General features: G+C 63.8%; 1 protein-coding gene and 1 long non-coding RNA gene across 8 annotated transcripts in view; one reads left to right on the top strand and one right to left on the bottom strand.

The window, feature by feature from the left end:
* The first annotated feature begins 2,973 nt into the window (after window positions 1–2,973).
* On the top strand, window positions 2,974–25,371 carry FLNA (filamin A). 2 transcript variants are annotated; one of them, XM_029931026.1, is made up of 47 exons: window positions 2,974–3,449; window positions 6,435–6,683; window positions 6,791–6,888; window positions 7,037–7,184; window positions 7,653–7,771; window positions 7,852–7,929; window positions 8,019–8,181; window positions 8,273–8,473; window positions 8,981–9,118; window positions 9,208–9,331; window positions 9,425–9,561; window positions 9,661–9,854; window positions 10,003–10,116; window positions 10,210–10,353; window positions 11,074–11,197; window positions 11,278–11,438; window positions 11,527–11,617; window positions 11,706–11,875; window positions 12,144–12,261; window positions 12,358–12,620; window positions 12,827–13,424; window positions 13,522–13,695; window positions 13,778–13,940; window positions 14,030–14,190; window positions 14,281–14,451; window positions 14,833–14,956; window positions 15,047–15,203; window positions 15,846–16,035; window positions 16,191–16,214; window positions 18,598–18,845; window positions 18,953–19,048; window positions 19,241–19,343; window positions 19,430–19,570; window positions 19,661–19,789; window positions 19,936–20,109; window positions 20,206–20,367; window positions 20,461–20,664; window positions 20,743–20,895; window positions 21,015–21,137; window positions 21,258–21,524; window positions 21,685–21,822; window positions 22,022–22,137; window positions 22,667–22,799; window positions 23,498–23,674; window positions 23,848–24,066; window positions 24,153–24,356; window positions 24,885–25,371. In XM_029931026.1, the coding sequence occupies exons 1-47, from the start codon at window positions 3,077–3,079 to the stop codon at window positions 25,070–25,072; spliced, it is 7,944 nt and encodes a 2,647-aa protein (XP_029786886.1). In that variant the 5' UTR covers window positions 2,974–3,076; the 3' UTR covers window positions 25,073–25,371. The 2 variants fall into 2 exon arrangements, with proteins under 2 accessions (XP_029786886.1, XP_029786887.1); XM_029931027.1 differs by lacking the exon at window positions 16,191–16,214 and having other exon boundaries at window positions 2,975–3,449.
* The window catches only part of LOC115284335, a 10,723-nt gene continuing 8,827 nt past the window's right edge, over window positions 24,583–26,478 (bottom strand). For all 6 annotated transcript variants that reach the window (XR_003905162.1, XR_003905159.1, XR_003905158.1 and 3 more), the window contains 2 exons: window positions 26,056–26,185; window positions 24,583–24,785 (listed from right to left, as the gene is read on the bottom strand). This is a non-coding gene — a long non-coding RNA (uncharacterized LOC115284335). The remainder of the gene's footprint in view (window positions 24,786–26,055; window positions 26,186–26,478) is intronic.

Below are 26,478 nucleotides of genomic sequence, written 5' to 3'. Positions count from 1 at the left end.
TAGGCGAACCCGGCGCCACCCCCGCAGTCGCGGGCCGCCCACGGCGAGAGCAGGTGAGGCCTCGGCGCGAGACGGTCACCGCGCAGCTTGCAGACGGGGAACGGGGGTGGCAAAGGAGGGCGGAGAGGCGCCAAGACCGCGGGCGCCGGCGCGCACCGCGCCCGAGCCGTGCGGAGCTGGAAGTGAACTTGGGAATGCGGTGCCCAGGGGCTGCCCTCCCTAGTTCACCCGTGAATCTGTGCCGGTTCCCAGGAGTGTGGGAGCCCTGGGTCATAGAGGTCCGTCAGAGGGACGGTGTCTGAGTGTTTGGTAGGACACAGACTAAGTGGGTGCCCATGAGCTAGCACTGCGTTACTGGGAAAGAAGGGCTCCCAAGAGCCAGGACATTGCATGGGCTGAGACTGAGTGGTCACTTCGCAGCCAGTATGAACCCCGGGAGGGAAATAGTGGGGTCGACGCTGGCACAGTCCTTAGGGCACCAGCTGCCTTGGGTTAGGGGGAGCTTGTTCCTGGGCTGCTGCGCTCCATGGGGGCTGGGGCAGGGGTGTGGCCAGGCACAGGCGGCAGGGGCTCCTCCTACGGGCCGGATTCCCCGGTTGGGCCCTATCCCAGGTTGGCTCTGAGCTGGATGTTCACCGCAAGTCAGGATGTGAGCAGCAACATTCCCAGACTCCCGTGCCGGCTGGGTCCAGGAAAAGTAGGTGAAGTCCACTGGCTGGTCCACCTCCATGCGCTCCAGGCCACACGGTCAAGGGGTGTCCTCACCTGCCGCACCTGGACTTGCCTTTCCAGCCCAGGTCTCTCTTCACCGTGCAGGCCTGCAGCTTTCCGTACCAGCCGAAGCGCCCCTGTGGGAGGACCTGGCCTGGGGTCTGAGGGCCAGGGGTGGGGTGGGGGGCGGGGTGTGTCTAACGTCCAAGAATCTACTCCAAATAAGGGAAAATATGAAAGAGCTGGATTTTGGCTTCCAAGGGCTGCCCGATCTGGGGGCTTTGAGATGGGGCGCCATCTGGTGGTGATACTATGTTTCCTGGGGTCAAGCACCCTCTACACTCCCCTCCCTGGTCTCCCCCACAAATAGGGAAAGCCTAGGGCTGGAAGCCTGTTACCCAGCTTCTGTCGCCATTTCTGCCGGGACTGACTCCAGATCAGTTGTGCTGACTTAGTTTGCCGGGTCTCTGAAGATTAGAGAATGAACACAGATGACCCAGTGGGATGGCAGTTAGTGGAGAGAAAATCCATTTTTCCAGTTATTCTGTCCTTAGGAACTTGCATGGGGACGGACCAGGACAAATCTCATATTGTCCTGAAGGTGCCTGGTAGGGAGGGGACCATATGGGCTCCCTCTTTACAGCTCTCACTGCCACTTCCAGCCCAGGTCCCAGACACCGTGGCATGGAGTTTTGTGCAAACGCGTCTGAAAGTGGTCGGGAGAGGGAAGAGCGCATGTGATGTGGGCCTCAGGCTGGAAAACCCAATAGGGTGACAGGCACCCCGAGAGAGAGCGTGCCAGAGGGCAGGGGGAGATGCTGACTGGGACTGCAGCCCCACCGCGGGTAATGCAGACATCCAGGGGCTACTTCGGAGTCAACCATATTTGGGCACGACCTGCTGGCTGACCCAGGGCCTCCTCCTGCCCTGGTCTTCAGGAGATAAATACTGTGAGTGTGCAGCTCAGTCTTACAAGCGCGCAGGAGGAGGCATGGCTTTCTTGAGAGAAGACAACACGCTGCAGAGTGGAGGTGCACAGGACTGGGAGGAGCCCTCGTAGGCTGGTCTCTAGACCAAAGAGGGTGGCAGTGAGGGTCCCCAGCAGGCCTCTTGCCCCTGTGCCTTTGCTGGTGTCTATCTCCCTACAGCAGCCTCCCCACTGTCTCCAGAGTAATCTACCAGAAAACTGATCTTGAGTGAATAGCTCCCCATTGCCCTTGAAGCCCTCCATGGTTCGCCCACACCAGGACCCTGGATCGCTGTCTTTGGGGGCCCCCTCTGCGCTGCCACGGGGCCTGAAGCCCACCCAGACCCAAGTACTCAGAGCCAGCCAAGCGCCTGCCAGGCTGCCTCCTGGGGCGACCAGGGGGGCAGGCATTCCAACAAGAGAGAAAACCCCCAGCGCCCCAGGTGGATGGCATGGTGGGTCAGGCGTACACCCGCCGTCTGCGTGCCTCACTCGGCCCTCTGCCAGTGCCCATTGGCACGCCCAGTCCTTCGCAAGGCTGCTTGCTCCTGGCCCAGTGCCCCATTTCCTCCCGAGTGGAGTGGGGAGGGAGGGAGGCGGTGGGGACCGCGGGACGGCGGGCGCAGGTGCGCAGGCCGGGATCGCGTAGAGCGGGAAGGCGGGCCTGGCACAGGGGTTCTGGAGCGGCCGCTTCCCTGGCGTGGGGCACGGGCGTGAAGCGCTGGCAGCAGCGCCGGGCCTGGGACCCGCGCTCTCCAAGGGCTCGCTCTTAGGATCGGGTCCCTTCCCGCTGCTGCAGGGGCGGCGGGTGGGGGAACCCCAGGCACAGGAGTCCCGGGTAGGGAGGGGGCCGGAGGTCTTCGGGGGCTGAGGGGTCGGAGCCCACGTGACTCGGGGAGGAGGAGCCACCCCACCCCACCCGACACCCACTCCTCCGCTGGGGCCTTGGGGAAGGGAAGTCCCTTGTATGGCCTGCCCGCTGGCGGTCAGTGGTACAGCGCCAGACGCTGTTCACCCTTCCCTTGTTGCAGCATTTCCTGCAGCGGTGGTGCGAGGCCATGAGGCGAAGGCGCGTCCTCGCCCCCTTCAGGGCCCAAAGACCCATCCCCAGGGCCTTGGAGTTGGGTCGGAACTGACGGGACTGGGGGCTGAAGGGGGCATTCCGACGGGCGGGGCGGGGCGGGTGCGGCCCAAAGCCCCACCCCGGGGCCCCGCCCCGCTATGGCTCCGCCCTCCACGGAACCCTCCCCCACCTGCATTTAAAGGGCTCGCTCTCTCCGCAGCACGATCCCCGTTGTCTGCCTCGCCTTGCGTGTGCCGAGGTGCCTGCGACTTTAATTAAAGGGCCGTCCCCTCGCCTAGTCTGCAGCACCGCCCCTCGGTTCCTCGCGCCTCAAAATGAGTAGCTCCCACTCCCGGGCGGGCCAGAGCGCGGCAGGCGCGGCTCCGGGCGGCGGTACCGACACGCGGGACGCCGAGATGCCGGCCACCGAGAAGGACCTGGCGGAGGACGCGCCGTGGAAGAAAATCCAGCAGAACACGTTCACGCGCTGGTGCAACGAGCACCTCAAGTGCGTGAGCAAGCGCATCGCCAACCTGCAGACGGACCTGAGCGATGGGCTGCGGCTCATCGCACTGCTGGAGGTGCTCAGCCAGAAGAAGATGCACCGCAAGCACAACCAGAGGCCCACCTTCCGCCAGATGCAGCTGGAGAACGTGTCGGTGGCGCTCGAGTTCCTGGATCGAGAGAGCATCAAGCTCGTGTCCATTGGTGAGGGCGCGGGTCGCCCCTGCGGCACCGGGAGGTCGAGGGCGGGGGCTCCACGCGTTCTCCCCTCTTTCCCAGGCCTACCCCTCCCAGCCGCCACCACCCCCTCCCAAGCCGCGGCGCTGCCCCCCGGCCGCCGGCCGCCGGGCTCCAGCGCGCAGGCCTCGAGAACAAAGGCGCGCTGGCAGAGCGGCCAGGCATGCAGACCGCTACGCGCCCCCGCCCGCCGCACCCCGGCTGGCCCGCGCCCAGGCTGATCTCACATCCTCTGCAGGCCGCGCCCCCACCACTGAGCCCGTGGTGGGAGAGGGCCTGTGGAAGGCGGACACTGGCCCGGCTCTGGCCCCGTGCCCAGTGCCCCATCCCTGAGGAGGGGGAGTCTCAGGCTCTTGAACGCCCCCCCTTCAGCGGTTTACAGAGGGGCTGTCTGGCCTTCAGACGCTCCTGTAGTTCCTAAACAGGATATTGGAGCTCGTGGGCCCCATTGTCTGCAGGTCTTGGCTTCTTTTGGCCTTGGGAGATGGGTCCTTCCATTAGAGATGGCTCCAACCCTCAGTTTAGAGCTCCTCTCGGGAGACTTGGGGCCACAGAGGACCATAGCCAGTCACAGGGCACCTGAGATGAGCCAGCCCGTAGCCGGTTTGTAGTCTACTTACACTCCAAGTTACTGTTTGAGCTTGGGACAAACTCTTGCTTCCATTTAAAACTTGCTTTCTGGTACCTAGAATGCAGGAGTTGGTTGGGAGGTACTAGAGTGTACACTGGGCTCACCGCCAACCTAGTGTCCGTGTCACTGGACGGGTGAGGCCAGCGTTGACCGCACCTACTGCAGCATCCCAGTGCGGCTGCGGCTGTGGCCCCACTGCGGTTTCTCAAGATGCGGGCCACTCAGGGACAGTCACCAGAACTGGTGGCTGACTTTGGGGCAGCGTGTTGCAGCGAGAGAAGGAAAGCTTTCTTTTCTTTACAATTCTTCTAGTTGTCCCTACGGCCTCAGTCCTTGCTGAGCCTCCGTCTGAGGGACGGAGACTCAGGTGCCCCCAACCTCTCAGAGGGCAGGTCTCTAGGGCCCCACCTCTTTCTTTGGAATGCCAGTCGAGGACGGAGGAGGCCCACCCCTCAGTCCCAGCCTCTGTCTAGCCAAGCTGAGTCATCTCTGAGCCTTGGGTGGGGGGGCAGCCGGATGTGGGGAGGCAGGCCACACCCCAGCTGTCTGGGGGGGTCTCCTCCGCCCTCCTCCCTTCTTCTTCTCCTCCTCTTGTGAGCTGGCTGGAGCAGGCCTAGTTCCCAGAGCTTTGCCATATAAGGCAAAAAAATGTTGGAAAGCGGCAGTGATTAGGGGAGGGAGGGGGCAGGCTAGCCCTGGGGGCTGGGGAAAGGGGGTGGGATGGGGCGGGGCCATCCAACCGGGCTGTCTCCCAACCCCGACCCTGCTTCTTCCCTCCCTCTTTTGTAAGGGAGGGGGATGAGAAAGGCTGAGGCCAGCCCCACCTACTAAGGCTGATTGATGAGCTTGGCCTTGTGTGTCCCCTCCTAAGTCAGAGCAGTACTTGAGGCTGGGGCTTGGTGGGAAGCCCTGGCTAGTCCCGTGCCCTTCGTCTTCTCCCAACCTTCCAGTCGCCCCTAGCCTGTCCCTCCTCCACCACGGCCACTTGCTGTTTGGGGACAGAACAAGGCAGGGGTACAGAGCTAGGACACCTTAGTCTGGGAGTGAGGAGGCAGCTTTGCTTTGCGTGGCTCAGCTGGTCCTCGAGGCCCTGCCCGCTGGATTCAGAGGCTGCCTGCCACTGCTGGTCCTTTTCGTGTGTCCAGCCCCTTCTTCCCACCCTCCGGTTGACTCATCAGACAAGTATTTTCTCCTGATTTTGATGGGGGTGCAGGACTCCCGTGGCTCTCAGGGAGCCCTCCTCTTTTCAGGGCCCCACCCCTTAGGAATCTGAGACCCAGAAGTGCCTTGGGTGGGGCCCTGAGCCTGGAGGGGTTGCTATGGTGACTGGGTGCCGGGTGCCTGCCCTAACCACTTCCCCTGTGGTGAGTTTGGCAGCCACCCACCCGAGGCCCAGGGGACCGTTAGATGGTGAGGGGGCCAGGCAGCTGCCCGCAGGCCCTGCTGAGGCAGCAGGAAGCAGGCACCCCACCCACGGCCTCTGCCACCCCAGCTCCCAAGCTGGACCCTGGCTGCCCCACCCAGGCTCGCTAGCTCTGCCCTTCTCCTCGGGCTGGTTGAAGGGGGTCCCGGGTGTGTGTTCTGGCCACCACCCTGGGTAGCAGGCCATCTCTGCTGGGTCCCAGTGAGTCAGTCTCTTGTGTTCTCTGCAGTCCCTCCCTGGTCTGCTCCCAGTTTGGGTCCGTGGGGGTGGGGAAGGCACTGAGGAAGTGGGGGCAGGGCTCACATCCTCCACACAAAGGGTCCTTGCCCAACGCCTCCACTTCCCCTGTCCTGTGCGGCCCTTGGCCCACCCAACCATCCTGAGGCAATGGTTTTCTTTCCCAACTGGCCCACTGGCCAGCTCACCTCTGCCTCCGCCTCCACCCCCATCCCATGCCAAGGTCGGCTCAGGGGGTCTCTCGAAGCTAGGCCCACTGGGGCCAGGCTGCTGGTCCTGTGCGATACCTTGGAGACTCTGGAGGCGGGCAGCTGCAAGGTGCCATCAGGAAAGGGCTCTTCCAGAGGCCTCCCCGGGCTCTGCCTACAGCTTGGGTCTGTCGTCCGTCCTTCCTCTGGGTCCCCAAGCCCAAAGGGCTTCTAGCAACACCCTTCATTGCACTGTTTCTGCACTGTCAGTGGGTGTCTCCCCGTCCCCAGAAGTCCTGGGCAGAGAGGGCATGACCCACAGCCCACACCCTCGGGGAGCCTCTCCCTCCGCCCTGCCATCACCCCCCTCCCCCGTGCTGCCTGTGAGCGCCCGGTGCCCTGTGTGCACGTGCACAGGGACGCCCGAGCTCGGCCACCCGCCTGCTCAGTGCCGCCACTCGCCTCCCTTACAGACAGCAAGGCCATCGTGGATGGGAACCTGAAGCTGATCTTAGGCCTCATCTGGACCCTGATCCTGCACTACTCCATCTCCATGCCCATGTGGGATGAGGAGGAGGATGAGGAAGCCAAGAAGCAGACGCCCAAGCAACGGCTCCTGGGCTGGATTCAGAATAAGCTGCCGCAGCTCCCCATCACCAACTTCAGCCGGGACTGGCAGAGCGGCAGGGCCCTGGGCGCCCTCGTTGATAGCTGTGCCCCAGGTGAGGGGCAACGGAGTGTGGGGCAGGGCACTGAGGCAGGGGGTGCGGCACTCGTGGGGGAGCCCGCGGGCCCCTCCCCTCCCCTCCCATCCTTCCTTGCATCACAGGCCTGTGTCCTGACTGGGACTCCTGGGACGCCAGCAAGCCTGTGAACAACGCGAGGGAAGCCATGCAGCAGGCCGATGACTGGCTGGGCATCCCTCAGGTATGGCCCTGCCTGGCTGCTCGGGGCGCCGTGCGGGGGGGGGGGGGCACCCCGGGGATGGCGGTCCCAGCGGGCAGGTGTGTCACGGCCTGGAAACCTGAGGCTTGGAGGGTCAACCGGCTTCTGTCCTATCTTCCCTCTGGGGTAGGTGATCACGCCTGAGGAGATTGTGGATCCCAATGTAGACGAGCACTCCGTCATGACCTACCTGTCCCAGTTCCCCAAGGCCAAGCTGAAGCCGGGGGCCCCCCTGAGGCCCAAACTAAACCCAAAGAAAGCCCGAGCCTATGGGCCAGGTGAGGAAGTGGGGCCAGGGACGCTGTGAGCGCTTACCTCATTCCTGCAGGATTTGGAGGGCTTAGGCAACCTGAGTTACACAGGGTCTAGGTTCTCAAATGCCCCCTTAGAATCCAGGAAGTGGGCTGGGGGCTGGTCAGGACTGGCCACTTGGCTAGAAGTTCCCGAGTGACCAGCGCAAGGTGGAGCATGTTCCACAGGGAGGACCCAGCTGCTTGGCTGTAAACAGAGATAGCCCAGTGAAGGGGAAACACAGGAACCCCGAGCGAGGGGCCCAGAAAGCAGACCCAGGCCCGGCCCATGGCGACAATGCAGCTGGGGCACAAGGTCAGGCTGTGTGCTGGGCCAGGGTTCCCATGGGATCGATTCACCCAATTCAGAGCCTGCCTGCGGGACAGTGGCAGGGAAGGGTGCAGGGGCCCGGCGGCGACCCTGACGGCTCCCGGCTCCCTCACCCTGCCCTGCAGGCATCGAGCCCACGGGCAACATGGTGAAGAAGCGGGCAGAATTCACGGTGGAGACCAGAAGCGCCGGCCAGGGGGAGGTGCTGGTGTACGTGGAGGACCCAGCCGGCCACCAGGAGGAGGTAGGGGTCCTGGCAGGTGGCGGGTGGGCTCAGCAGTGTCTCTCTTCCGAGCAGGGCTCACTTGCTCCTTCCCATCACAGGCAAAGGTGACGGCCAATAATGACAAGAACCGTACCTTCTCGGTCTGGTATGTCCCCGAGGTGACCGGGACTCACAAGGTGAGCCCTAAGCCCCAGGGAAGGCCGGGTGGAGGCGGCGGCCGGAAGGCCCAGACCTCACCCTCACAGCCTGCCCCTCCCGGGGACAGGTCACTGTGCTCTTTGCCGGCCAGCATATTGCCAAGAGTCCCTTCGAGGTGTATGTGGACAAGTCCCAGGGTGACGCCAGCAAAGTGACCGCCCAGGGCCCCGGCCTGGAGCCCAGTGGCAACATCGCCAATAAGACCACCTACTTTGAGATCTTCACAGCCGGTGAGGAGGTGTTCCTGAGGCCGGCGGGTCTGAGGGGAAAGCTGCCGGGGCCCGGGAATGGCCTGTGCCCTGAGCCGGTGCCTCGTGGCAGGAGCTGGCACGGGTGAGGTGGACGTGGTGATCCAGGACCCCACGGGACAGAAAGGCGCTGTGGAGACTCAGCTGGAGGCCCGGGGTGACAGCACATACCGCTGTAGCTACCAGCCCACCATGGAGGGCGTCCACACGGTGCACGTCACCTTTGCTGGCATGCCCATCCCTCGCAGCCCCTACACTGTCACTGTTGGCCAAGGTAGGCCGGTCCCAGCCGCCCCCGCACGGGGCGCTGTAGACTGGACCTCCCTCCGGAGGGGGCAGCTAGGGCGAGTCTCCCCGCGGGCCCGGCCCCAGCCCCCTGGGTCTCTATGCTTCCACTGTCGGGGCTCTCTGTCCTCCTTGCTGGGCCCTCCTCCTCCTCCGTCTCTCTCTCCACGCTCTCACCTTCGGAAGAGCTCGCTCCAGCTGTCTAGAAACCTGCTGCTCTCTGCTCTGCCCACAGGGTCCACGGTACTTGGATCTGTCTTCCTCTGGGAGGGGGCGGTCTGGGCGGGGGACCGGGGGGCCTGGTGTGGAGGAGCTGGGAGGAGGCCTGGCCTACAGGTCGTGGGGTCACAGTCCCTTCCAGTTCTTTCTTGCATGTCCCTTGCCTTGGAACTTGGTCCCATGGACCCTCAGATTCTGATGGCCCAGCCCTGCGGGAGGGAAGGGTGGGGCCACCCATGGCCAGCTCCCAGTGGCTTAGCCGGCCCTGTACCCACAGCCTGTAACCCGGGTGCCTGCCGTGCCGTTGGCCGGGGCCTGCAGCCCAAGGGTGTGCGGGTGAAAGAGACCGCAGACTTCAAGGTGTACACGAAGGGCGCGGGCAGTGGGGAGCTGAAGGTCACCGTGAAGGGTCCCAGTAAGTTGGGCCGCGGCTGGGATGGGCAGGGCGGACGGACCCCGGGGCTGCTGCTGGCCAGGCCTGAGGCCCTCCCTTGTGTTGGGCAGAGGGCGAGGAGCGTGTGAAGCAGAAGGACCTGGGGGATGGCGTTTATGGCTTGGAGTATTTCCCCATGGTCCCCGGCACCTACACTGTCACCATCACGTGGGGCGGCCAGAACATTGGACGCAGGTGAGGCCCCGAGCATAGCTCTCAGAGCCCAGGAAATGTGCTTTTCCCCCTGCTGGGCCCTCAGTGCGGCCCCACGTGGCTCTCTTTTCACAGTCCCTTCGAGGTGAAGGTGGGCACAGAGTGTGGCAATCAGAAGGTGCGGGCCTGGGGCCCTGGGCTGGAAGGGGGTGTCGTTGGCAAGTCTGCAGACTTCGTGGTGGAGGCCATTGGGGATGACGTAGGCACTTTGGGTAAGTTGGAGGCTGTGATGGAGGCACCTTGGGGCAGCGGGTGGTGAGGCCACCCCACCGGGGCTCCAGGGTGCTGATGGGACCGGTGGCTGTTATCAGGCTTCTCGGTGGAGGGCCCATCGCAGGCCAAGATCGAATGTGACGACAAGGGCGACGGCTCCTGTGATGTGCGCTACTGGCCGCAAGAGGCCGGCGAGTATGCAGTGCACGTGCTGTGCAACAGCGAAGACATCCGCCTCAGCCCCTTCATGGCTGACATCCGGGAGGCGCCCCAGGACTTCCACCCAGACAGGGTAAAGGGCACATGCTGCTGGCCTGGGTCTTGACCCCCTTCCGCCTCTGCTTGGGGCCTCGGGAGGCGTGGCCGGGCTGGCATCCCCAGGGGTGTGTTCCCGCCACTCTGGGTCCTTGGTGGCCTGAGACCTGCTGGCCTCTCGTCAGGTGAAGGCACGTGGGCCTGGATTGGAGAAGACGGGTGTGGCCGTCAATAAGCCGGCGGAGTTCACGGTGGATGCCAAGCATGGCGGGAAGGCCCCTCTCCGGGTCCAAGTCCAGGTGGGGTGCCCACCCGTGGTGGGGGCGGGGTGGGGTAGCCTGGTGCCCGGGCTGAGCCGCAGGCTGCTTGTTCGTTCCTGCCCTGCTTTCCAGGACAATGAGGGATGCCCCGTGGAGGCATCGGTCAAGGACAACGGCAATGGCACTTACAGCTGCTCCTACGTGCCCAGGAAGCCTGTGAAGCACACGGCCGTGGTGTCCTGGGGAGGCGTGAACGTCCCCAACAGCCCCTTCCGGGTGAGCCGGCCCTCCCGGGGCATCAAGTAGGCCCGCAGTCCGACTCCCTAGGGAACCTGCTTTGTTTCTGTCCACCTCGGTCAGATGAGAGCTGGGCAGTTCACCTGTTTCAAGTGCTCGACTCGGTGGTGGCAAGCACATCTAGAGTTAGGCCACTGTGGTTACAATCAAAGCTCAGCACGGCTTCATCATCATCTCAAAGAGAAACTCCCTCCCCCTCCCCTCCCCCAGCCCTAGACGACCACTCATCTTCCTGGCTGCGCGGGCTTGCCTGCCACGGACGTTTGCTATAGGCGCCATCAAGGGGCATGTGGTCTCGTGTACCCGGCCGCCTCCACTCAGCACCACTCTCAGGACGGGCCACCCACACCCCAGCGTGAATCAGCACCTGCCGCCTTATTAGGGCTCGGCTCAATAAGGTGCTGTCATGTGGACGGACCACACGCTACTCATCTCTTTATTGATGGACATTTGGGGGTTCTTTGCCTCTTGGCTGCTGAGAATAGTGCCACCGTGAACATCCAAGGACAAGTGTTTCTGGGGACGAGTGATCTCCTTCCTCCCAGTACACGGGCACCTGAAGGTCACTTATTTGGGGAAGCACTGAGCCATTTGTGGAGGTGGTAGCACCGTTTTGTGTGCCTGTCAGCAGTGAGTGAAAAAGCCCTGCGTCTCCCCCCAGGTTGCTCATGCCATTGCACTTGACCTTTTGCCCTGCAGGTGAACGTGGGAGCTGGTAGTCACCCAAACAAGGTCAAGGTGTACGGGCCGGGAGTAGCCAAGACTGGGCTCAAGGCTCATGAGCCAACGTACTTCACTGTGGATTGCACAGAGGCTGGCCAGGGTAAGGCCCTGCCCCAAGTGGGTGGGCGCAGGAGTGAGGTGTCTACACGATCCCAACCTCTGCCCTCACCACCACTGCAGGGGATGTCAGCATTGGCATCAAGTGTGCTCCTGGCGTGGTGGGCCCCACTGAGGCCGACATTGACTTTGACATCATCCGCAATGACAATGACACCTTCACGGTGAAGTACACACCGCGCGGGGCTGGGAGCTATACCATCATGGTCCTCTTCGCCGACCAGGTGAGTGCTGCTCCTCCCAACCAGTCACACTGCTCGCTGAGTGTGGGGGGTTTTGCTCTCTGAGCCTGTCTCCTCCCACCCCCTGCAGGCCACACCCACCAGCCCCATCCGGGTCAAGGTGGAGCCCTCCCACGATGCCAGCAAGGTGAAGGCTGAGGGCCCTGGCCTCAGTCGCACTGGTGAGGATAAGCAACGGCCTGTGGGGAAGTCGGGGCCCACAGGACGTTTGGGGCAAGGGGCACCTACATGGCCGCCATGTTTCCTCAGGTGTTGAGCTTGGCAAACCCACCCACTTCACGGTCAATGCCAAAGCTGCTGGCAAAGGCAAGCTGGACGTCCAGTTCTCAGGACCGTCCAAGGGGGACGCGGTGCGTGACGTGGACGTCATCGACCACCACGACAACACCTACACGGTCAAGTACACTCCAGTTCAGCAGGTAGCTACCACGACTTCCCAGCAGCTGCCCCCCTCAACTACAGCCACCGAGCCTGTGGGCCGCCTTGTGTGGTGGGCTAGGTGGGCTGCTCCAGAGGGCTTGCTGCCCACTCTCGATGCCCGCCTGGGACAGAGCCCATGTGGGAGGCTGGGGGCAGGCGAGCAAAGCCAGTGTTCCTCTCGCTCTCCCTCCATGCCCAAGGGGGGAAGGCACCGGCCAGGGAGGCCAAGGTCCTGACTCATCAGCCTCCCTCTCTGTACCTTTCCAGGGCCCAGTTGGGATCAATGTCACTTATGGAGGAGATCCTATCCCCAAGAGCCCCTTCTCGGTGGGAGTGTCTCCAAGCCTAGACCTCAGCAAGATTAAGGTGTCTGGCCTGGGAGAGAGTAAGTAGTTGGGGCCCTGCCACAGTCATGGAGGACGCCCAGGGGCCGTGCAGGCTGGATGCCACAGTTCTCTCCCCGCTTTGGTCATCTCAACAGAGGTGGACGTTGGCAAAGATCAGGAATTCACAGTCAAATCGAAGGGCGCTGGTGGCCAAGGCAAAGTGGCATCCAAGATCACAGGCCCTTCGGGCACAGTGGTGCCCTGCAAGGTGGAGCCGGGCCTGGGGGCTGACAACAGTGTGGTGCGCTTTGTGCCCCGAGAGGAGGGACCCTACGAGGTCGAGGTGACTTATGACGGTGTGCCTGTACCTGGCAGCCCCTTTCCTCTGGAAGCCCTGCCCCCCACCAAGCCTAGCAAGGTAATTGGGGTTCACCTCCAGGTTCCCCCCTCCCCCTTCCCCATTTTTGTCCTTAGCACCAGTGGCCCCGCCTGGGCCTGCTAGTGCCCCCAACTGGTGGGGGAGGGGAGCCAGAATGAACGAAGGTAGACGAAGGTCAGGCTGGGGGTCTCACCTCAAGGGTCAGCGAGGCAGTGCAGGTTCAGCTCCTGCCCCTCTTTCCTCAGGTGAAGGCGTTTGGGCCAGGCCTGCAGGGCGGCAGCGCAGGCTCCCCTGCCCGCTTCACTATCGACACCAAGGGTGCTGGCATGGGTGGCCTGGGCCTGACAGTGGAGGGCCCGTGCGAGGCCCAGCTTGAGTGCCTCGACAACGGGGACGGCACATGCTCCGTGTCCTACGTGCCCACCGAGCCCGGGGACTACAACATCAACATCCTCTTTGCCGACACCCACATCCCTGGCTCCCCGTTCAAGGCCCACGTGGTTCCCTGCTTCGATGCGTCCAAAGTCAAATGCTCGGGCCCCGGGTTGGAGCGAGCCACGGCCGGCGAGGCGGGCCAGTTCCACGTGGACTGCTCAAGCGCGGGCAGCGCGGAGCTGACCATCGAAATCCGCTCAGAGGCAGGGCTGCCCGCCGAGGTGCACATCCAGGACCATGGCGATGGCACCCACACCATCACCTACATCCCACTCTGCCCTGGGGCCTATACTGTCACTATCAAGTATGGCGGCCAGCCCGTGCCCAACTTCCCCAGCAAGCTCCAGGTGGAGCCCGCGGTGGACACTTCGGGCGTCCAGTGCTATGGGCCCGGCATCGAGGGCCAAGGTGAGGCCCCCCCCTCACGGATCACGGGGGCAGGGGGAGACCGGTGCTCCCAGGGTCGCTGGAGCCCCATACCTCCTCCCTGTGCCTGCCCCTGCAGGTGTCTTCCGTGAGGCCACCACCGAGTTCAGCGTGGATGCTCGGGCTCTGACACAGACCGGAGGGCCACACGTCAAGGCTCGTGTGGCCAACCCCTCAGGCAACCTGACTGAGACCTACGTGCAGGACTGTGGTGACGGCACATACAAAGTGGAGTACACGCCTTACGAGGAGGGTACGCAATGGAACTCCCAGGGGCCGGGGGCTCAGAAATATGGCGGCCCGGGTGCCTCCTGACCCAGCCTGCCCTCCTCCAGGACTCCATTCTGTGGACGTGACCTACGACGGCAGCCCCGTGCCCAGCAGCCCCTTCCAGGTGCCTGTGACCGAGGGCTGTGACCCTTCCCGGGTGCGTGTCCATGGGCCAGGGATCCAAAGCGGCACGACCAACAAACCCAACAAGTTCACCGTGGAGACTAGGTGAGTAAGCGCCTGTGGGTGGGGGGAGGCGGCGGGGTGGTGACAGGCCCCGGGACCTCAGGAGATAACGGGCCATCCGTTTGGACCAGGGGAGCCGGCACAGGTGGCCTGGGGCTGGCCGTCGAGGGCCCCTCTGAAGCCAAGATGTCCTGCATGGACAACAAGGATGGCAGCTGTTCGGTTGAGTACATCCCCTACGAGGCCGGCACCTATAGCCTTAATGTCACCTATGGTGGCCGCCAAGTACCAGGTGAGCGGACACGTTCACTAGGGCTGCGCCAGGACTGCCCGCTGGCCCTCGACTCTCTCCCACAGCTGTCCTCCTCCCTCACTCCCCCAGGCAGTCCCTTCAAGGTCCCTGTGCATGATGTGACAGATGCATCCAAGGTCAAGTGCTCTGGGCCTGGCCTGAGCCCTGGCATGGTCCGCGCCAACCTCCCTCAGTCCTTCCAGGTGGACACAAGCAAGGCCGGCGTGGCCCCACTGCAGGTCAAGGTGCAGGGGCCCAAAGGTGATGAGTGTTCTCATGCCTGGGGGGCGAGTGGGGAGGGAGACCAGAGGCCTAGCGCCCAGAAATGGGTATTTGAGTAGTTCATGGAGGAGTCTCCTGTGACCGTGAAGCCAGTGCCCAGGGCAGAGGACCAGAAGGAGGTCCGACAGACATGGCTTGGCCACTGAGCCAACGAGGCAGGAGAGAGGGTGAAGAGCGGTCCAGGATAGCACGCAGATCAGTGTCTGGAGTTTGAGGGGCTCAGGGCCATTCCTAGGGATGGGCAGGGGAGGGCAAAGCCACCTAGGCCTGGGGTGGGGGCCGAGTGCACAGCCAAGCCCGGGTGTGGTAGGGTTGGGGACCCGGGAGACTGACTGAGTCTCTCTCTGGGCCTGGAACCAGGCCTGGTGGAGCCCGTGGATGTCGTGGACAACGCGGATGGCACCCAGACTGTAAACTATGTGCCCAGCCGGGAGGGGCCTTACAGCATCTCCGTGATGTACGGGGAGGAGGAGGTGCCCCGCAGGTAAGGGGCGGGGCCTGCTACCTGCGGGAAGGTGGCCCGGGCTATGCACCAAGAGCCTTCCTGACCATTCATAACACCCCGGCCCGACAGCCCCTTCAAGGTCAAGGTGTTGCCTACACATGATGCCAGCAAGGTGAAGGCCAGCGGCCCCGGGCTCAATACGACGGGCGTGCCCGCCAGCCTTCCTGTGGAGTTCACCATCGACGCGAAGGATGCGGGAGAGGGCCTGCTGGCTGTCCAGATCACGGTGAGCTGGCCGCCTGGGTGGCTGCCCGGCCCCAGTGGGCTACAGCTCCAGGCACAGCGCAGCCCAGGGAGGAGGGGGTCGAGGCCGGAGGGTTGTGCGGTGTAGGGCGGGTCACTAGGGTAGATGGACCAGCCTGGGTCTATGGTCTGCCTGGCGCCATGCCAGTGAGGCCAGGTCTCCTGCCTCCAGGATGGCAGTGGCAGGCACACACTTGATCGCTGCCAACTTCGAGCATGTGACCGGAGCCCACAGTGCCTCGGCTTACCCGCCCATGATGTTCTTGTGGGTCGGGAATAAGAATGGGGCCCTGAGAGCTTCCGGGGGCAGGCCCTAGGGCGGAGAGTGGGAGCCAAGAGCTGGTCATGGGGATAGAGCAGGACGGCCACCAAGCTCCCTGCCATACATGTTGTCGTCACCTGGGGGTGCACGGGGCATTCGGAACGTCCTGTGTGTGCCATGGCTGCACCTAAGCAAGGGACCAGTGCTGGGTGTGGGCAGTCGTTTTGGGCCATGGTGGTCGAGTGACTTGGAGGCTGCCCCTGCAGCAATGGGACTTGATGCCTGCTCCTTTGAGGGGGTCCGAGGTAATCCTGGGACCAGCCAGGCTCGGGCCAACCACCTCCCCTGTGGTCTGCGGCACAGGATCCCGAGGGCAAGCCCAAGAAGACGCACATCCAAGACAACCAGGATGGCACATACACTGTGGCCTATGTGCCGGATGTGACCGGCCGCTACACCATCCTGATCAAGTATGGTGGCGATGAGATCCCCTTCTCCCCGTATCGCGTCCGGGCCGTGCCCACCGGAGATGCCAGCAAGTGCACAGTCACAGGTGAGCCGGCCTGCCGGCGGCCGCGACGCTCGGCACGGGGCTTGGGTGTGCCTGTGTGCAAGGGCTCGCTGCTTGGGGCGGCGTGTGGGAGTGGGGGCCGCCCCCTTGAGTGACTCACCTGACCTTTCTCCTTGCTCTCTGCCCTCTCACCTCAGTGTCAATCGGAGGTCACGGGCTAGGTAAGCTGCTTGCTGGGGCCGCTCCCGATGCCCCTCCTGCCCAGAGGGCAGCTCCCTTTCCTCTTCCCTGATTCCCAGGGCAGTTCCAGCTGCAGCTCTTGGCAGGGACAGAGTGGGACCTGGAGGGTTAGTGTCCAGGGAGGCCTCCAGAGCAGAGCATGAGCGCTCCGGCCCTCCCTCTCTCTGGGCCTCCGTTTTCCCCATCTGAGATGTTGGGTTGCAGCTGAGAGCTTTGGGGTGAGGTGCATCCTGAGAGGCACCCCACTGGGGGCTCTGGGGTCTGGGGATCACGGCACCCTGGGGAAGCCCTGGGGGCGGGCAGCAAGCCCTTCCTTCTCACTTCCTTCTGTGTCAAGGGCTCCTGCATGGGCTAAGGGGACAAGGGGTCTCCCCTTACCAGTGGGAGTCCCCGGCCCTGGCCAGATCCACAGACCCCCATCCTCCGCTCCCAGGGGCCTCTGTGTCCCGGGCCGGGGGAGGTCCAGACTGCATGAGTGGGAGGGATGGGCTGGTAGTACAATAGCACCAGCGCCTTCTGCTTGGGCGGGTAGCATGGCAGGGCCCGGCCCAGCCTCAGAGCCCCAAAGTGCACTTGGTGGCCTGCCCGCCCACCCCACCTCCTTCCCTCCCCCTGCCCCTCCCCCAGCAGTGACGTTATTCAGATATTGCGCAGCGAGGCATACAGATTCCCCTGCTTGGGCATGGGAGGGGAGCTCGAGCGCCAGCCAGGGACCCCAGGGACGCCAGTAAGACGTGCCAATGACCTGGGAGCCTCCAGACACACCTGGCCTGGAGCATGGGGGGAGGTAGCCAGGGCACGATTCAGACGGGGGGCTAGGGTCTTGGGGAAGGGCTCAGTGGCTTGATAGGTAGAATAGTCTCCAGGATCTGAGGCAGCAGGCCTGTGTGCCTGGGGCTGGGGAACAGGGCCTTGGGGACAGGGACAGGGCCAAGACTCGGCTGAGGGAGTGGTTTCAGTTTACCTTGCCATTGCGTGCAGAATGGAGGCAGGGAGCCCAGTAGGGGAGCCAAAGTCGCTTCTGGATCAGTCAGAGTGGTGGCCTGGGCCAGGTTGGTGGCGATGCGGCTTAAGCGAGGAGCGAATGTGGGAAGCGTAGCTTGAGGACGGAGCAGCCGAAATGTGCTGATGGGCTAGGCGCTGAGCGGGCCAGATGGGGGCCAGGTGGGGAATCGGACGGAGCCGTGTGTTGGGGCTGAAGCCACTAGCTAGAAGTTGGGTCCAGATTCTGGGCTGCGGAGAGCGGGCGTGGGGTGCGGGATGAGGCCTCTCAGGGCGGGGCGGGTGGCAGGCGGCCGGGTCTAGAGCCTGGAACAGCCATGGAAGGTGGCATGGAGCCTGGCACGGTGGGAGCCCTCACCTAGTAGGGAAGCTCAGTGGCAGGCTGGTTGGGGGGACCCCTTCCGCTTGGCCCCAAGTGGGTCCGGCACCCCCGGCTGCTTCCCCCCAGGGGCCAGGCTGCAGGAAGCACTCTCACCGCCAGCCCTCGCAGCCCGCAGCCCCCCAGGCCTTCACGGCTGAGCCCAGATCATAACGTCACTGTCCCTCCCCTCTCCTCGGGCACTCTGGGGCCCTAGAGGCTGCTCAGCTGCTCTGTCCTTGCAACCTAGCGGCGGTGGCTGTGGCTTGGGCCTTCTGTTCCCCCCCCCCCCCCGCTCCGCCCCATGCCGCCGCTGCCTGCTCTGCTGTGCCCCTCCCCGCCGCCCTACACCGTGGGCCGCCGCTGCCTGCTGCTCCCTGCTTCCCCGCTCCCGACTCCCTGCCTGTGCCGGGCCACACTGGCCACCCCTCACCACAAGCCTCCGGTCGAGCGAGTGTTCTCAGTTGTCAGGAAACCCCGGTTTCACCTTCAGGCCTGGGGGGGCGGGAGGAGAGAGTCACACGCCCCCACGCTGCAGCAGGACCCTGCCTCACCGCATCTGCACACAGCGCTGGGATCCAGGGCCGGGCTGCAGGGACGAAGGTGGCCGCGGGCCCGGCCAGGGTACTGGTGTCGGTCCACTGCACTGGCTGAGGCCCAGTTGGCGGGGGAGGTGGCAACAAATGCTTGTGCCCCTACGGTGGCAGTGGCCTCCCGGGCCTCCAGGCCCTTCTCTCTCCCAGACACCTGTGTGCCACCCGTCAGGCCTTTCCCACGTGGGGCTGTCCCCAAGACGGGATCCCCGGGCTTGAGGCAGCTCAGGGGAACCTTTCCTGCCTTCTGAGAAACCACTCACCGTCCTAGCTTGCGGGGTGGGGGTGGGAGGCCTGGCTGTGCTTGGTGGTGGCAATAAGGGGCCCAGGCGGGTGGCAGGCACACGGGAGCAGCTCAAGTGCCAAGCTCACGCGCCGGCCCCCCTCTGGGGACCCACCCCACCCCACCAGGTGCTGGCATCGGCCCCACCATCCAGATTGGGGAGGAGACGGTGATCACTGTCGACACCAAGGCGGCAGGCAAAGGCAAGGTGACCTGCACTGTGTGCACACCCGACGGCTCCGAGGTGGACGTGGACGTGGTCGAGAACGCGGACGGCACCTTTGACATCTTCTACACAGCCCCCCAGCCGGGCAAATACGTCATCTGCGTGCGCTTCGGCGGCGAGCACGTGCCCAACAGCCCTTTCCAAGTGACGGTCAGCAGGGGCCGGGGCCGAGGGGTCTGGGTGGCGCCTGGCCTGTCCCTCTCCCTGGACCATCTCTGCGACAGTAGATTTACCAACTCTTTTGTGCTGCTCCGCAGGCTCTAGCTGGGGACCAGCCCGCAGCACAGGCCCCGCTTCGGCCTCAGCAGCTGGCCCCACAGTATACCTACGCCCAGGGCGGCCAGCAGACCTGGGTATGACCTTGCGTGCCTCATTCTGGCTCTCCTGGCCCTAGGGGACACTCAGGGCTGGCTAGCTGGGTATCCTGTGAGGCCTCATTCTGCCACGTGTGAGGAGGGACCTCCAGATCCTTCCCCTGCGACTCCCCCCCCCCACGCCACACCCATCCTACAGCCCCTCACTTGGGCCCTCTGTCTCCACTCCAGGCCCCAGAGAGACCTCTGATGGGTGTCAATGGGCTGGATGTGACCAGCCTGAGGCCCTTCGACCTCGTCATCCCTTTCACCATCAAGAAAGGCGAGATCACTGGTGAGTGGGAGTAGCAAGGCGTTCAGGAGCCACAGAGGCTAGGGTGTGCCAGTAGGTGCCCTGACACTGGCCCCCTTGCCCTGCAGGAGAGGTGCGGATGCCCTCGGGCAAGGTGGCGCAACCAGTCATCACAGACAACAAGGACGGCACTGTGACCGTTCGCTACGCACCCAGCGAAGCAGGCCTGCACGAGATGGACATCCGCTACGATAACATGCACATCCCAGGTGTGCCCCCATGGTGAACTGCGGCCCTGGGGGGGGGCCTGGGGAGGCAACGCGGAGCCACGTTCCACTTGGCCCCTTCTCCTGTCTCAGGAAGCCCCCTGCAGTTTTACGTGGATTATGTCAACTGTGGTCATGTCACCGCCTATGGGCCTGGCCTCAGCCACGGAGTGGTGAACAAGCCCGCGGGCTTCACCGTGAACACCAAGGATGCAGGAGAGGGTGAGCAGCTTTTCCGATCTTAGCCTCACTGCATGCCGTGGGGCTCCGCGCCTGCCAGCCCGGCCTCTGCCTGCCTGTTGGGGCTCTAGGCCACCAGCGCAGGGTCTCTGGGCATGCTTCCCAACCTCACCCGTGACTCTTTGTAGGGGGCCTGTCCCTGGCCATCGAGGGCCCGTCTAAAGCAGAGATCAGCTGCACGGACAACCAGGACGGGACTTGCAGCGTCTCCTATCTCCCCGTGCTGCCCGGGGACTACAGCGTCCTGGTCAAGTACAATGAGCAGCACATCCCAGGCAGCCCCTTCACCGCCAGGGTCACAGGTAGGTGGCTCCGGGAACAGTGACAAAAGCCGGCAGATGGCAAGGTGGGCACCGCCTCCCTTCGCACCTGGACATTCAGTGGCCACACCCTGGCAGGTGATGACTCGATGCGCATGTCCCACCTGAAGGTGGGCTCTGCCGCTGACATCCCCATCAACATCTCCGAGACGGACCTCAGCCTGCTGACAGCCACTGTGGTGCCGCCCTCAGGCCGGGAGGAACCCTGTCTCCTGAAGCGACTGCGCAATGGCCACGTGGGTAAGAGGTGGAGGGGCCCGGCCTCTTGGGAAGGGGGAGGCTGCGAGGGGAGGGCCCGCCTTCCACTGGCTGACGGCCCTGCCCCGTGCCCAGGGATCTCATTCGTGCCCAAGGAGACGGGAGAGCACCTGGTGCACGTGAAGAAGAGCGGCCAGCACGCGGCCGGCAGCCCCATCCCGGTGGTGATCAGCCAGTCGGAGATCGGGGACGCCAGCCGCGTGCGGGTCTCAGGCCAGGGCCTCCGTGAAGGCCACACCTTTGAGCCTGCAGAGTTCATCATCGACACCCGTGATGCAGGTAGGCGGGGTGGCGGCCTATCGGCTGCGGTGAGACCCCCTGTGCTCGGTCCCCTGGCTCAGAGCTGTCGCTTCCCAGGCTATGGCGGACTTAGCCTGTCCATCGAGGGCCCCAGCAAGGTGGACATCAACACTGAGGACCTGGAGGACGGCACGTGCAGGGTCACCTACTGCCCCACAGAGCCTGGGAACTACATCATCAACATTAAGTTCGCTGACCAGCATGTGCCTGGTGAGTGGGGCTGACTGGCACGTGGCCCCCGTGATGGGGCCACGCTTCGTGCCACGCACCAGAGCCTGCCTGCAGAGACGTAACCTGCGTGGTGCATGGGCTGTGCTCTCTTCCTGCAGGCAGCCCCTTCTCTGTGAAGGTAACAGGAGAGGGCCGGGTGAAAGAGAGCATCACGCGCCGGCGACGGGCCCCCTCAGTGGCCAATGTCGGCAGTCACTGTGACCTCAGCCTGAAGATCCCTGGTAGTAGCCTTAGGGAGCTGGGGAGGGAACCTTGGGGAGTCCTGGGTACCAGCCCCACGTGGCCCTGAGCAGAGGGCGGGGTCCAGAACTCTTGCTCACCAGGCTGTCCCCCGCCTGCAGAAATTAGCATCCAGGACATGACAGCCCAGGTGACCAGCCCATCAGGCAAGAGCCATGAGGCGGAGATCGTGGAAGGGGAGAACCATACCTATTGCATCCGCTTCGTGCCGGCCGAGATGGGCATGCACACAGTCAGCGTCAAGTACAAGGGCCAGCATGTGCCCGGGAGCCCCTTCCAGTTCACCGTGGGGCCCCTGGGGGAAGGGGGAGCACACAAGGTCCGCGCTGGAGGCCCTGGTCTGGAGAGAGCTGAAGCTGGAGTACCAGGTATGTCTGCTTCCTGCCCCGCTTCTGCTCTTCTGGGCTGGGGGGGGGGGGCGGGGGCCGTGGAGGAAGTAGCTAGCAGCCGCGCTGACCTCAGTCATGCTTGGAGGGGACTGAGGCCAGGATTGCAGCCATCCCTGAGGATACACTGCTCTTCCCACAGCTGAATTTAGCATTTGGACCAGGGAAGCTGGCGCCGGGGGCCTGGCCATCGCTGTCGAGGGCCCCAGCAAGGCCGAGATCTCCTTCGAGGACCGCAAGGATGGCTCCTGCGGCGTGGCCTATGTGGTCCAGGAGCCAGGTGCCGAGGGCCTGCCCAGGGCCAGGGAAGGTGGCACCTGGGTGTGGGTGTTGGTCTGGGTCTGAGCGGACGGCTTCACCTAGCCCCCCCCCCCCCCCCGAGGTCCCAGGCCACCCAGGCTATTTGTGGGACGTGGGAGGATTGAACCCTGGCGAATGGGAGCCTCCCAGCATGCCTTCTGTGCTCTCTCCCTGTCCAGGTGACTATGAGGTCTCAGTCAAGTTCAACGAGGAGCACATCCCTGACAGCCCCTTCGTAGTGCCTGTGGCTTCTCCGTCTGGTGATGCCCGCCGCCTTACTGTTTCTAGTCTTCAGGTGAGGCACCGAGAGAAACCGCCTGCCTGGGGCTCCTGGGCCCGGCCAGACCAGAGCCGTCGCACAGAGCAGGCCTTGGCCCTGTGTCGAGTGACCCGCCCAGCCCGGCTCGGGGCGCCGGGCCTCTGCTCTGGCCGGGTGCAGCCCACGCTTGGGGTTGGCAGGAAACACCCCTGCCCACTGTGTGGAGTTTTTCTCGTGTCTCAGGTCTAAAGGCTTTGAACAGAAGCCTGTGCCCATTGAGCACCAGGGCTGAGGTTTAAAGAGGGACAGCCTCCCAGGGCCCAGTGCTGCCCATAGGGCAGGGCTACCCACCATTCCTGCTGCCGGGCCATGTGATTGCAGAGTGTGGGTCTGGGGGCGGGGGCGTGTGCCTGGAGCTTACTGCCCCTCAACAATCAGTGGCTCTCCCTCTTTAAACCAAATTGGACGCCAGATGGGTAAGTGTGACCCCGTGGGCCCTTGCCGCTGGGACCCGGCTCTTGTGCGCCCCAGCCACCCTGTCTAACCACATCTGCTGTGCTTCCAGGAGTCAGGGCTCAAGGTCAACCAGCCAGCCTCTTTTGCAGTCAGCCTGAACGGGGCCAAGGGGGCGATCGATGCTAAGGTGCACAGCCCCTCGGGAGCCCTGGAGGAGTGCTATGTCACAGAGATCGACCAAGGTGAGGCCCTGTCCCTGCCCGGGCCACCCACCCACCTTCCCTGGCCCTGCTGGGAGCAGCAGGCCTGCCCGGCTGGCTGGAAGCAGACCGAGTGCAGAAGGAAGGTACAGACGCTGCAAGCAGAGCCGAAGTGCTGGGCCTCCCAGCCAGGCAGCCCTTCCCTCCCCCCCCACTTGTGGCCCAAGCCCTAGGGGAGGGGGGGGTCTGCTTCGGAGCTGCGGCTTCCAGGAAGGAGAACGCCTTCCGCAGGTAGCACAATGGGGTCTCCTGACGGGGACAGCCGCAGTCTAGCCACGGGGCTGGCACCTGCAGACAGGCCTGAGGCAGCCAGTGTCGCCACTCCCACAGCTAGTCATGTCCCCGCCCAGCCATGTGGCCTCTGTGCCCCAGGTAACAGGCAGGGACTGGCATCTGTGGTCACCTTTCTCAGGAGGCAGAGACGCAAGTGTTTTGCCTGTAGGTCTCAGTCCAAATGAGCACCGATAGCGGGCTGCTCGGACGTCTACCACTTCCGTCCTCCAGTTTGTGGAGGTCTGTGCCGTGGGGGGTGGGTGCCCGCTGTGGTCCCCAGAAGCAGTGGAGTGGGCGACGTGGACCTCTTGGACTGGTGGGCAAAGGAGCTTCTTCACAGATGCCGCCGGCTCAGTTTTCGGGAGGCGGGGGATGTCAGGCCCCTAGCATGCTGTTCTGTTCCTCAGATAAGTATGCCGTACGCTTTATCCCCCGGGAGAACGGTGTCTACCTGATTGACGTCAAGTTCAACGGCACCCACATTCCTGGAAGCCCCTTCAAGATCCGAGTTGGGGAGCCTGGGCATGGAGGAGACCCAGGCCTGGTGTCCGCCTATGGAGCCGGCCTAGAAGGCGGTGTCACAGGTAGGTCAGTGGATGCAGTTTCTGGTGTGTGGCCACACCTGCTAGGGGCCCTCCTCCACGCCGTCAGTGACAACTGGAAGTGCAGAGTTGAGGAAGCTACGCTGGGGCCGGGGGCGGGGGGGCGGGGGGGGGAGCAGGCCGGGCCAGCTCTTCCTCACCCCCCACGCCCCCAGGGAGCCCGGCTGAGTTCATCGTGAATACGAGCAACGCGGGAGCTGGTGCCCTGTCCGTGACCATCGATGGGCCCTCCAAGGTGAAGATGGATTGCCAAGAGTGCCCTGAAGGCTACCGGGTCACCTACACTCCCATGGCACCTGGCAGCTACCTCATCTCCATCAAGTATGGTGGCCCCTACCACATTGGGGGCAGCCCCTTCAAGGCCAAAGTCACAGGTGAGCGTTGCACAAGACTGCTGGTGCCCAGCCCAATGCCCAGCACTGTGGCCACCGCTTAGCGCCCCACCTGCTCTGCCCTGCAGGTCCCCGTCTTGTCAGCAACCATAGCCTGCATGAGACATCATCAGTGTTTGTGGACTCCCTGACTAAGGCCGCCAGTGCTCCCCAGCATGGCACCCCAGGCACGGGTTCCACTGACGCCAGCAAGGTGCTGGCCAAGGGCCTGGGGCTGAGCAAGGCCTACGCCGGCCAGAAGAGCAGCTTCACGGTGGACTGTAGCAAAGCAGGTGGGTAACCCAGACCCGGCCGCCACCCCTGCCCTTCCAGAAAGACAAGGCTGAGATGAGATGGAGTGACAGTACCTTTGAGGGCATGGTTACCATTTTTTTAACGTTTATTTATGTTTGAGAGAGAGACAGACTGTGAGCAGGAATGGGGCAGAAAGAGAGAGGGAGACCCAGAACCCAAAGCAGCTCAAGGTTCGAGTTGTCAGCACAGAGCCTGATTGGGGGCTCGAACTCAGGAGCCCTGAGATCACAGCCTGAGCCGGAGTCGCTTAACCGACTGAGCCCCCAGGTGCCCCCAGGGTCATGGTTGTCACTTCTGAAGCCACGTCCCATGTGCACCTCCCAGCCTTCTCTTCTCCCCTTCAGGAAGCTGCCTCGGGAGGAGCTGAGGTCTCCTGTGTCGAGCACTCTTTATGAAGGGCTGTCCCCCTGCACAGAAAGGGGTGGCAGGGAAAGGATACGGAGACAGAAAGAGGGCCCGGTTGGAGGGAGGCGTGGGCTCTGGAACCGAGGCTCCTTCCCCACTAGGCAACCACATGCTGCTGGTCGGGGTGCACGGCCCCCGAACGCCGTGCGAGGAAATCCTGGTGAAGCACGTGGGCAGCCGCCTCTACAGCGTCTCTTACCTGCTCAAGGACAAGGGAGAGTACACGCTGGTGGTCAAGTGGGGTGACGAGCACATCCCCGGCAGCCCCTACCGCGTCCTGGTGCCCTGAGCTCTGCCTGCGCCGCAGGGCGGCTCCCAGGACGAGAAGTGCCCCCACGCCCAGCCCCCCCAACCCGAGCACCCCCGCCCCCCCCCCCCCCCCCGCCATGCCCCGGTCTCCTCGGTCCTGGAGCCCCGGCCGCCCCGTCACTGCAGCCACCCCAGCCCTGCGCTGCACTCACCTGCCTCCGCTTGGGCAAAGGAGCGAGGCGAGCAGAGGAGGGATAAGGGATGGGGGTACTGTGCACGACCACCCACTAGTTCTCTTCCCTAGCCAAGAAGAATAAAGTTCTGCTTCCATTCTCCTGAGGCTGGTTCTAGTTTTCTTGTGAGGGTGCCCTCAGGGTGATCAAAGTGTGGGCACGGCCACAAGCCGCTAGAGCTCTAGGCCCGGTCCCAGGGCTCCCACTTTCCCATACACATGCCCCACCCCCAATTCTCAGGCCCACTGGCAAGTCTCTGCCTCCCGGGGTTCAGACCAATGTCACGAGAGAGGTGTCCCACCCCAGAAAAGGACCTGATGCTGGGCCACATTTCCCAGGCCGCACCAGCAACAGACACTGTACTAAGCGAAAGCCAAGCCATGACCAGCAGCCCCTGGCCATCTCCCAGGCTTCTAAAATGTGCCGACAGCCCCCTGGATAAGGGAGTGTCATGAGGACCTCAGGCCAAGGGATCTCGAGGCCACTGGGTGGACAGGCAGCCCCAGGCATCCTTGCCTTACTGTGCCTGCCTCTAGTTAGGACAGTGGGGTGCCCCGAGCTCCTCACTTAGCTCCTATTCTGCCTCCACGTCTATCACCCCCTGACTCACACAAGCCTACTGTGAAAGCCGAGTCATCCAGTCCTTGCAACCGAGCCCTTGTTTTGCAGCCATCTACAAAGCTCTCATAATCACCACTGTGCCCCTCGCAGACACCCCTTCCCTCCCTCTGAAGTCAGCCTTGCCCCCCACCACATGCAGGGAAGGTCTCTAGACCCAGCCAAGCCTCACCTTTTGGGCTTCCTCCCAGCTGGCCCTCCTGGCTTGCTGGCCATACCCCTATCAGGAGCACTTCATGGGAGAGCAGGAGACCAGAGCACAGTGCAGTTCTGAAATGTCCTCATGAAAAAAGAACATGAGCCTGGAAGGGAGGAGAGAACCAGGATATGGCCAGCCACCCAAGCCGCAGACCGCATCGGCAGGCTAGAGTGAGAACAGGCACTCCCAGACCTGCAGAAAAGTGGCCCTACATCCTGACTGTTCTGGAAATGGGCGGGGCTGCCACGCTAGGCGCCCTGGGGCCAGTCCCTGGAGACACCGCCCACGCAAGGCAGGCGGCACCCAGGTGAATGAAGTCAGGCCCCACCACTTCTGCTGGGCATGCTGGCCAGGGCACCCACAGAAGAACAGCTCCAGAGCTGAGACAGATGAGCT

This window comes from Suricata suricatta, chromosome X, assembly GCF_006229205.1.
Source record: "Suricata suricatta isolate VVHF042 chromosome X, meerkat_22Aug2017_6uvM2_HiC, whole genome shotgun sequence".
Classification (NCBI taxonomy): domain Eukaryota; kingdom Metazoa; phylum Chordata; class Mammalia; order Carnivora; family Herpestidae; genus Suricata; species Suricata suricatta.
Note: the sequence above shows the minus strand (reverse complement) of the source record. Positions and strands in the feature narration are given on the sequence as shown.